Below are 11,761 nucleotides of genomic sequence, written 5' to 3'. Positions count from 1 at the left end.
AATGCATCCATTCATTCCCTCTCATTAACAGTCAGGCTTTGAACAATGCAAGTGATTAACACATTCATTGTTCTGTTATCCTTTTGCCTCAAATTTTTACTTCTTTAGGGATCAAAGATATCTGAACACTTAGCTAACAAATGCCTCTGCGAAACCATCTCTGCAAAACGTAGTGGGCATCAAAAGTGCCAGAATGAATTTTTGACTATTTCAAGGGTGTGACAAAAACACTAAGGAAAACAAATCTATGAACTAGTTTTATTTGCATTTAACATGATTATACACATTCATGTGTCTAACAAGATCTGCACTGTTACATTAAAAATACAGTACAATAACATTCAACATGAGGTACTTCATATTTATGTATTTTTTCCTTCATAAATAATGCTGTAAGCTACTAAATTCAAGCACACTGATGCACAAGTGGCTACAGTGTCTTGAATTAGCTGAGCTTATTTAAACACCTTAATAAACAAAAAAGTTCAGTGCAATAATTATGTAGAAATTAGACCATTTACTTAAATACTATTTTAAGATATGCTTAAAGAATGTCACATTAGAACTGCTAGCCTAGTTCCCCTTTATCCCCAGAATGAACAACGACAAAGACTGCCAGCCAGATACGTTGGGGAAAAGCATCTACAGTGTATTCTGCTTAATAAAGTTGTGTTTATAGAATAGAGTTGCCTGCTTTGTTAGAACAATGGTTTCTAGTTTTAAAAGCTACAAAATCCAAGATTACAAAAGCAAATAAAGCAAGCATATTAGCCTTCATTCCATTTCATTGAAAATGCATAAAGGACAATAGGGTTTAAAATGTAAAATTTCTTATTCTAAATACAATTTTCAAATTTTACCCACAGCTCTCGGTACCAGCCAATCAGATGGTAGATATGTTTTAAAGTAATAACAATTAACATAAAATTACATTATTCTATACACAGTGTACAGGATTTCACACGACTTTCACCAGCAGCTCACTAGTCACATGGAGGCAGCTAGCAAACATGGGCACTGACAGTGAGCGTTAGTGATGAACGCACTGCACCTGAAGACTATCACACCCACCTCAACAATCTGATAGGATGCAATTAAAGTTTCTTCTCTGGCTTACAAACAAGTGCCTTCTTATAAGGTCTACCAATTTGCACAGTAGCTATGAGTTACTGAAATGTGTAACCATAATTTAAAAACCAAATCTTTTGTAGAAGTGTGCTTTTTAATTGAAAATGTACCTTTGTACTTCAATGCTTTGCCAAACTACCTGTAATCTCCCCAATAAGAAATAATTGTACTTTTAGAACGTTGTCCTGGAAATACTCATCTATAATCACCAGTAACAGCTTTTCATCATCTATGCTAATAGATGTAGGTAATGGCAAGAGTGATTAAAACATTTCCAATAATCCAGTGTTCTCCTCCCTCAGGGAAGCCGGCTGAAGGCAACAAGCCCACATCTACAGGGGAAGAAGTGGCCCAGAGGCACAGTGAATACGTCAGGGCAGTCACTCATGGGCCTTGCTGGGGCCAGCAGGAGGACCATTACTGTCCCACCTCTTACTAGCCAGGTAGAGAGGAGACAGCTCCTGAGCTGGCAAACACACTTGCATGCGCATGGGTGCGCAGGCACACACACACCCCAGGACTAACTCCTGGCTCCAGACAAGCCAGTTTCAGGCTTGCAGAGCAGGAGCAGGAGGCGGCCAAGGACCACACTCTGGGTGGCGGCGGGGAAGCCATCTCAGGATCACACTGAGCAGAAAAGCTGCCCAGAAACACATGGATACTTCAACTGGAAGTGAACACACTGGACACTGCCAGGGACACAGGCACTAAACCAGCACAAGCCAGCAGCGAAGGAGAATTTAATAAGCTTTTCCCTCCTTTGTTTACATTATCTGCGGACAAGTAAGGGAGCTAGATGTGATACCGATGCAGTGAATATTAGGTATAATAAAATGTGTCACTCCAGGCCATTTTTTATAAACCCTGCAGGCATATGTTGGCACTTTAAGATGGCCAGGGGCCAGATTCTAGCAGTCTAGGAACAGGACAAAATTAAAATTAACAAAGAATATAGTATACAATCAAAGTGGATCAGGTAAAGTATATTTCAAATTTAAAAAAATGAACAAAGGTATCTCATTACATTAAATGTAGTGCTACAAAACTAGTTGCTACTCCATTTGTATAAATAATTGTTTGGTCCTCTTTTAATGGGGAAAAAGAAAATAGAAATTCTACACAGTATGACTTATACAAATAAGCAAACAGTGGGGATCAAAAGCTAAGTGGAGAGAAGAGTTTGGCTTTTTCAAACTGCATATTCTTACATGCCATCAGTTAAATTATTTGTAGTATGAGTCTTTTTCAGGCTTCCTTTTTAAACTGTCTTAGTTTAAATTAGTAGGAGTTTAACTTTTTACTGACAATAAAATCTAAAAATTTACTTCTAAAAGAAGTATCTGTATTGAAATTTTTTGTCTTCTAAACTAAAAGAAAATAAATCTGCTTGTAGAAGTCATGGCCTAAACAAATGCCCCCAGTTCGTTATTTTCCAATTTTACATTGATATTCTGAAGTGTTTAATACCTAACAATCTTATGAATTTAGTAATTTTTTAAATCCCAGAAGCAACAAATGTAAAAGGAATAAAATGAGAGCCAAACACAACCACTGTCTACTTTCTAAATTATTACTCATTACAAGGCAAAACTTCTTTCAAAATTGTACACTGAGGTTTATCTGTTTTGGGGGGTAAGAGGAGTTCTGTTTAAAAATAACTCTTGTTATCACTTTATTTCTGTTCATCAAATAACGTCCAAAAGGAAATTCAAGGTGATCCAAAATTATCTTCAGACGGACAAAACTGAGAGGGTGGTGGAACGCTTGGGAAAGCACATAATCTCCCCAGGTTCATAGATGCAACTCTAAAAACCACAAAGCCTTAATAAGAACGTTAGCTCTTTTAAGCAGATAGTTAAAAGCGGAATGCTGCATTTTTGCCTGTACATAATTAAAAGGTTAAAAGAAATTAGAACCTGCCTACCGCTTCATTCATTACAAATTACCGGCACTGATCACATATTTGCAGATGAGCTAAGCATCAGGCAAGTTGGAACCAGATGTGCACTTTGGAGCTCAAGCTGCTTCAGGAAGTGAGTTTTCAAGCATAGAATATAAGTTCAGGGATCTGCCCTCCCTGTACCCCAGTGCCATTGGTGCTATCTGAGGAGCACTGAAACTGGACAGTCACTTTGCCACACTGAACTTCTGTCATGCCTTCTTGTCCAAAGTAGCTGAGTTCATTGCCATCCAGTATCACACTGGCTGTGTAGAAGGTGTCTGGCTCGATCTGCACTGGGTATTCAAACCATACGGGAAAGGTATTGCTGGACCCATCTGAGAAGTACTTGCTCAAGTTCTGCCCCAGGACAACGCCCTGCCGCTTAAGTTCAATCTTGGCACTGTATTCTGCAGAACCACAGCTGGAGCCATACAGCCCAAAGCCAGCAATGAACACTCTTTTATCAACTGCAAACTGGATGCTGTCACAGCGACCACGATAGCGCCATTGGTTGCTTCGATAGGCACACGACTGGAAACGGTGACAGCGCTGGGGGACAAGGCCCTTACGGGCTTTACTCACAAACTGAAGCTCAGGCTTTTTGGCTGCAGTATACCAGAGGAAGATGTCGTTGGTCTCATTGAGAGTTAATACCCCGGACTGTGCAGCACCATTTGCAAAATCATCGAGGGCCATTGTGGGTATGCGGATCAAGTAAAGTGCCTTTCCTAGAACCTTGCGTTTATTTTCAATGCTCAACGCCAGATCTTGTCGTTGGCATTCTACTTCAGCCCAGTTGAGAGCTGCCTCAAAAACCACAATTTCTTTGGCATTCAGAGTTTCCCTACGGAGAATACTTTCTAGTGTCTGGAAGTCAATATCGCAGAATCCCTCAGACTTGAGAGCTAACTCAGCCTGGGCATCAATCACCTCCCAGCAACGCTGGGTCAGGTCTGGCTCCTCGAACAGGCAGCTCTGGGAGAGGAGCACACAGGCATTCTTGGCACTCAGGCTGGTCTCCAGGAAATTAACACAGGCTCTGGCAAGGTGAGGGACAATGTACTTTTTGGCAGCATAAAGTGTGGCCAGCACTGTGTCAGCAGCCAAGTCAATTTCATCACAATAGATATATCTGTAAAAAGCACATAACATGTAAGTGGAATTTTCACAAAATGAGTACATCCAGCAAGAAAAGATACAACCACTTTCAAGTTTGTTCTGAGAACATCATCTTATGTGACAGTTAATACAAACATATTTGCAGAGTAAAGGAACATTCGAAACATATTAATAAATTATTAATATTTTAACCCAGTAGTAAAGTTTGTATAATTAAAGATATTAACTTTGTGCTACCATTCTAGCCTCCATTTTATAAGCTGCATTCAGTGTCATCTCAACAAAACAGAAGCTATTGAAACTGAAAAACAACTGCATATTGAATAGTCAACATTACAAAAAAATAGCAAAATTCTATTATATATACTACATTATATTTAACCAAGAATAGTCTCGTTATGTTTTAAGAGCAATTATTGCATCTTCATGCTTTTGGAGTTTTCCTAAACACAAAATAAAACCTGAGATTAATATTTTCCAAATAGTTCCAAGTTCAATGGATTATCAAAAGTATGGACTGCAATGCTATCGTCCAGTTAACTTTACATAGAATCCAACAGACTTTTTGTTTGTTTTTGTTTTTTAAACTCAAAACTCTTCCTTCTCCACACATTCCTTCTACCTTCAGAATTCAAGATTACATTATTTCCAGATATATTTAATTAAAAGACAAAGTAGGAAAGCTTAAATATGTATTATTCCTGTGCTTCTGTGAACTGTCCTTATTTCAGGATATAAAACACTTCACAGGATACACTTTTTGGAGACAGTGGCAGTCTCCCAAAGAGGCATGTAAAGGTAGTCATCATCTGCTTCTCTTCTACCTAAGGTCTACAGCTACTTTATCTTGAGTTTTCCTTTAGTTATTGTATTTCACCTTAGTGAAACACATAAAACTTAAGAAATTAGCAACAGCTTCTATAAGAAAGTAAAACACAAGAATGGCAATGAGAAAAATGTCCACGATCACAAATGAAACCTGCCTTTTTGCTCACAGGAACTTTTCTCTTCTCTGATAGGCTAAGTCACCTACTGATGGCAAGGCCACTTGATAGTACACCTGCGGCTCAGTGATGCTCTGACTGTGAGCCAGGACCCTGGGGAGGATCCTAGAGCATGGTCAGCACTTTTGAGCTCTTACCCTGGAACTGTCAAGGGAGCAGCTGTCCTCTTTTTCTGACAACCCCAGGAATACTGGCTACTCATACTCGATGAAGCAGGCCACCACTTTCACAACTACAGCACTAGAGCAAATGGCACCTGACTCATTTCTGATCTTACCACATTTTGTGGACTGCATGTATAATTTTATAAAGCTTTATCAATATATACTATAGGCAATGCATCTGTGGGAAAAGATACTTGTCAAATGATTCATCAAATGACTTAGGTGAGATGTAATTCTCTGCCATTCTTGTTCATGTTTCCTAATTATGTATATATCAGGAATGATACAACATCCTACTTGACTGCAGTGAAGACAAAATGCTGAACTAGTGCTAGCAATCTCCTCAGCAACAGAAAACACTGTAAAAAATACAAAGCTGACTTCATGCAGTGGGGATCCTTGCAGGTAAAACTGGTTTCTGTACATATATCTCCAAAAGATTACAAAGGTTAAAAGTAGCAGATTAGTTTACATTTTGGTACTTCACACGCTCACTTGCCTTTAATTTCCCCATCCCCTACTGTGAAAGTTCTTGTCAGTGACAATTATATTTCAAAACTGTAAGATGAATAATGAATTAAATACTTTTAAGTTCTAGAACTAACTACAGTACTTATTTTTCAGAAGACAGTAAACAATGTATGGCAACATTTTAACTATATGTAGGAGTACTGTCCAACTTGTTGACCCACTGAATACTTTTTTCAACAAACATTTTACTTATTCCAATGAACTGAAATCCCTAGAGCAACAGATAACCTTAAAGTAATACACTTTGCTGTGCTAGAATAAAGATTAGGAAAAATCATATAAATACTATTTGGAATAATAATTAGATTATGATCACTTGGTGGACTACCACATTGTCTAGTACCGTACATGATAAAGAAGCTGATTCTATAACGTGTTTAACATATACTGGTGCCTGCAGAAGACCCACCAGACAGAAAACTATCTTTTTTATAAATATATAACGTATCTTTAAATTTCATACTTCTGTATTACCAATGAAAGTTTTTCTGTATAAATCCACATGAAACTGTACGAGACTATCCATATCTTTCTAAGATTTCCCCTGTAATGTCAAATGCAAGTACTTTTTACCCTTGAGAGTGTCTGATTTTATATGAGTATGTATATGTATGTGTACACAAAGATCAGATTATTTCAACAGATGATAAGTTTTTCATTTGCTCTTAGGAGACAATAACTCTTAGAATACTCAGGAATCTCCCAACTGGTGTTACTTAAATAAGGTACTTAACTTCTGAAATTGTGAAGCAAAAACATTTGTTTAAAGACTTTTTCACACACAATGCTTTCAGAGAGAACATCTTCTATTAAATAATGCTAATACCAGAAAGTTATTTGTCTTTAATTTTAAGTTGCTAAAAATCATCACTACACATGCCACTTGCTCCCAAATTCTACGTCACGGTGCGATTATAAATGCTGCATAATTCCATATGCTTTCCACGGAAAGCTAAAGTGTTCTTTTCCGAAAACATTTACAAGGTAAGCAGCACCCTCTTTCTTCATCAGTCTTCTTTTCTGTTACGCAGAACTTAAATTTAACTGTGAAACCAGCAGGGTACAAACACAGCATAAACAAACTCTTTCCAAACACACGAATGATGCTTACTTCAGCATAGCGAGAAAAGCAGCAGGTTCGACATCTGGTATACGGATTTCATCTTTGTCCTCTGCAAGTTCTCCGTAAAACATCGCATGGAACACAGAGCTCCCAACAGCTAAAACATACTGTGTAGAAAGGGAAATCTTATTTCATACACTAAATTGAAGGCATTTCCAGCAAATCAATGCAGAAAAACAACACTAGGCAATCAGGTTTAGTAAACATAGCGTACCTAAAATCTACTGCTTTGAAAAAGCCAAGGTACACAGGGTAGCTTGCCATGGAAGCATAAGACCATGCTGCTAATTATTTCAAAGCTTTAAGAGATTAATGCACATGTCCCCTCATTACTAAATACATACAATAATAGCTTACATAACTAATTTCTAGGAGAAGGGTAAACATACGACTTTCCTGACCTGTCACAACAACTTCCCATGTCTGGAGAGTTAAGAGGGGATGTGTGAGATATAAAGCAGTATAGAAGGAAACAAAGAAAAAATTAAGCGTGGCCAAAGCCCTCTGGAGAGGGTGCGCTCTCTCCCTAATCGAGTGAAACATGCACTGCCTGACATCGGCAAGCTGCCCACACCAAGTTACAGGCTTATGGAGAGGGTCCCTCTTTGTAAACGTCAGGACTAAACCGGTCATGCAGCTGTTGCTTACTTTGTGTCCTGGCAACCGTTGAGTCCCACCTGGTGGCCCAACCACAAAATGTACATCTGCCATCAAATCATTATTGAACATCATCGCATTTCTATAAACAGAGGCAACTCATTAATTCACAGCAGCCTGCATTTTTAACATCCCCTTCCCCAACATACAAAACCCACAAAAGACTTGCAAGCTAAGCAACAGTCCAGTAACTTCAAGGCAAAACAACAAATAAAGGTTCTAACTAAACTGTTCATAATCATTGCAAACATAAGGGAAGTAACTAAAGTTTAAAATAAAAGTTATACAAACTTTTAATAAAGCTAAGGACAAATAAAAGGTTCCTATTTTCTATGGCCCATAGACAACCCTGTCACTTGAATGTTACAGCTTGCAAAAACATTTTTATCTAAGAGGAAAACAGCTGTACTGTTTTGGAAAAGATACAAGGCAATTTTCCATTACCAATAAAAAGCTTCTGGGAAAAGAGGAAACACATTTGTGTTCAAATACATTACAGGTTTTGCAAAAGCAGAAACTTCAACACAGGAAAACTTTTAAAGTAAATAGACTAGCGCGGCACTTACCTCTCTCTAATGGTGGGATAAAGACCCTGCCAGTTTGGGGCCGGGATAAGGTTGTTGTTACTGAGATTCTGCTGGTGGTACTGCTGGACGCTGGTGCTGCTGGAGTTGGCTGGCTTTTTACGGGGGAATATATCAGCAGCCATCTTCTTCTTTTTAGTCTTCAAGGTAATTATTTCATAACAAACTGGTGGCAACTTGCTGCTGTTGCTACTGTTGCTGCTGGTATTTGCTTTCTTTGAGCTTTTCTTGGACCTGTTCTTTACCGTCTCTGGAAGCATCAAGAAGAAGGTGAGACATTTCATGTTCTTTTCCTTGTCATCTACCATGAGTACAGTGTGTCTCTCTTTAGAGTTAGATATCCCAAATTGGTTTGAACATCAAGGAAAAGAGATTAGCCCGGGCTAAGAGGTTAACTGAAACCAACAAAGCTGGTATTTTGCTGCTTTTCTCAGCCAGGCAAGGTGACCTTTTCACTATGTTGAATAGAAACTGGCTTTAAGTTTTATCCAGTACTGGGTCTGTTAAATATATCCCCATCATGATTCCTGTTTCTCTTATTTGCTCATAAAAATAACTGTTTCCTAGATCACCTGAAAATGCTACACTGCAAAGATGACAGGCACAGAGCTGTAGCACTTGTTTTCTGAATTAGGTTAGCAAGATGGGCTGGAGCTGCGTGAGTCTGTTCAGCCGGCTGAAGTTGTGTGGTGAATGGATCGGAGGAGAGTAGGTATTACAGCCCTGCAGATGGAGTCAGACAGCCAGTGCTCCGAGCCAATAGCTGAAGTCACCAATCATGATTGGACCAAGCAAAACAGTGACACCTATTGTAACATGCATAGTTCTGATATTAAAGGAACAGCAGTTGCATTTTCTTGTCTACTGTATATTTAAACAAGATAAATAACATATGAAATATATTTGACAACAGGAAGGGAGGAGTTTATGCCCACAGATTTCTCTTCAGTAGACATACATTATGTCCCCAGTTAAGCAGGATCAATTAACAAAGGGTAGGGACAGATATCTATATTTCTACTAAAATCTTTTTCCCAGCAGCATTTAGTTTCAAATACTTAAAACAAAATCCTCCAGTCTATAAACTGAAAAGGGCTATTAATAGCAAAACACATTTATTACACTTTAAAGGCAAAGGACGTTATTTTTCTTTTTCTTAGCCTCTTTTGAGTGCAAGTCATAGTCTAGTGCTAAAGAAGAGAACTGAGGCCATGTGTTCAGTTTACCTCCCAGTGTTTTCTAGCTTCTATAATGGTCTTTGACAGGTGTCTCAGGTCACAAAATACTGTTAATTAGATTAAGATTATACCCGTACACCTAAGTACACTAAAGCATAAGATAAACTCTAGAAGTAAAAATAAGATTCAAATAAAAACAAATCTGATGATCAATGTTCAAAGGCTATAATTCACTAAAAATATTTCAGATGGGGCCATGTTCAGGATCTCAAAATTCAACTTAACTGTTAAGGCTACATTTAGTCTTGTCTTAATTTTAAAGAATATAATCCACAACTTCTAAGACAGAACAAATAACAAGGCTATTCAAAATGATAAATGTTCGGATTCCACCTAGTTAAAATGCAAACAGGTTCTCTCTGCTTTGAATTAGAAGAATATAAGCTACCATTTGATTTTTGTAGGTGTGAATCCTCCAACCATTTCTAGCGTTGGTGAGCAAAAAAAACAAAAACACCTGCAATAGGTTCTGTACATGCTTATTTATTGTAAAGAGGGACTAATTAAAATATTTAATCTCACCCCTATCTATTTGGATCACGCTCATTTGTTCAAAGCACAGCAGCCATTTGCTACCCCCCAGGCAAATGCACCCTTCATGACCACAGCCCTCCTTGTTGTAACATTTGTCTGAATAATGACTGCCTGACACAGTGAGGGCTCAGCAAATAAGAGTTACGATTGTTATTGTTATAATTAATAATCTGCTAAAGGCAGTTACCAGAAATCAGTCTTTAAATCCCTAGAACACTAAATTGAACCAAGAAATATCCTCTTTATTGTTGTTATTATTATTCTTAAAACCATTTGCAAAGCCTCTGTAAGAGAACCAGGGCCTGTAGCACAGTTACCTGTCTCCATTTTAGATGGATCCTGAAGCACTGCTTATTTATTATGATTATCATGTTCTCAACAACAGAACACACACATACAGATACCTCCAAATCATCTTCATACACACTTTAACACACAATGTTAGAGAGGGATCTAGAAACCAGTTTAAAAAGCACATAGAGAAAGTCATGAAGAAACAAGTAAGCTCCTATTGACCTAATTATTCAGAATAGGGTTAACACTAAAGGATTTCTCTCTTGCTCAAGTGCCACTGAACTTCCTTGACCACTTCCTTGCAGGAAAGCTCCCATGCCAGGTAGGCCTTTCTGACTGGGATTAATCTCATAAATATTTCTAACAAATCTAGTATCTGGCTTTTCAGGTCAGAAGTAATCAATTAGAATGGAAAGGGAAACCAGCTGCTTTTAGGCAGACATACTATTAATTGGTAGCTGGATGGAGACAAAATAGAAAAAACATAAAACACAGATACGAGAACTTAGAAGGGTTTGTGATCTTTACTCATTTTGCATATGGCTCAATACCCATCACCAAGAAGTCTCCAAAACACATGGCTCTTACACCACTAAGTTAAAGAAAAAAAGTAAAGTGGATGTAACAGTTTGAGAAAGAGAATTATGCAATATTGTAGAACATGTTTTCTAAAATTACAGATATCAGTTATTTAGAAAAATAAGTTTTGTAGAAAATTCTGACAATACTAGTTAAATGAAGTAGTGCCAAATCTGAATCATCTACAACAGTGCTACAAAGAGGGGCATTATTACTCCAATGTATGTAAGGACTGATGAGCATGGCTGTTTAAAATCAAGACAGAAAAATTATCTGACGGCTACTTTTTCTTACCACGGTAATAAGGCAAGTAATGCAGGTTCTTGCTACTGAAAATGTAGTTGAAGGATCAGCAGCAGCATCTACAGGGAGCCTGTTAGTAACCCAGAATCTCAGCCAGACTCTGGATCAGAATCTGCATTTCATATGGTATTCAAGGTTGAAAAAAACTTCACACAGATAACTACTGACTACTAGATGTCTTCCCAATGATCCAGTACCAACATCTGGTGCCATATGTTGCATTCAACTATTAAGTGAATTGAAAATAACTCAAAATAATTTAATTTAGTTTGGACATTAAAAACTTAACAAGCCCTCACATCTTGTTCTGAAATTCTTCTGATTAGGCCCCAAATGTCAAATTCTACGATTGAGGTGTGCAGACAGCCAACTGAGAGGGACCAAGATATTCTCTGGAAAGGAAGCGCCAGCCCCAATTATTTTAAAAGATAATGACAGTGATGATTTCGGCAGGAAAAATAAGGAATTAAAAAATGTCAACTATGAAGCAGATAATCACTTAGTACTTTTAAATGGTCTACTTCACAATTGTATTTCAACAAATTAGCAATGTAGCATGGT

The 11,761-nt window shown here is 37.8% G+C and overlaps 1 protein-coding gene across 7 annotated transcripts in view; it reads right to left on the bottom strand.

Annotated features, from left to right (window-relative positions):
• Window positions 1–244: 244 nt before the first annotated feature.
• Window positions 245–11,761, bottom strand: part of BTBD3 (BTB domain containing 3) — a 35,959-nt gene continuing 24,442 nt past the window's right edge. For 4 of the 7 annotated variants that reach the window (XM_063802964.1, XM_054674609.2, XM_054674608.2 and 1 more), the window contains exons 2-5: window positions 8,235–9,058; window positions 7,660–7,750; window positions 7,000–7,118; window positions 245–4,202 (exon numbers count right to left, since the gene is read on the bottom strand). In XM_063802964.1, coding sequence (XP_063659034.1) covers window positions 3,170–4,202; window positions 7,000–7,118; window positions 7,660–7,750; window positions 8,235–8,560 — 1,569 coding nt within the window. In that variant the 5' untranslated portion in view covers window positions 8,561–9,058 and the 3' untranslated portion in view covers window positions 245–3,169. The remainder of the gene's footprint in view (window positions 4,203–6,999; window positions 7,119–7,659; window positions 7,751–8,234; window positions 9,059–11,761) is intronic. The other 3 variants (XM_525266.7, XM_063802966.1, XM_063802967.1) reach the window with 3 other exon arrangements.

The sequence above is a fragment of the Pan troglodytes genome, chromosome 21 (genome assembly GCF_028858775.2).
Source record: "Pan troglodytes isolate AG18354 chromosome 21, NHGRI_mPanTro3-v2.0_pri, whole genome shotgun sequence".
NCBI lineage: Eukaryota > Metazoa > Chordata > Mammalia > Primates > Hominidae > Pan > Pan troglodytes.
The sequence above is the reverse complement of the archived record's forward strand: the minus strand, read 5'-3'. Positions and strand labels throughout refer to the sequence as shown.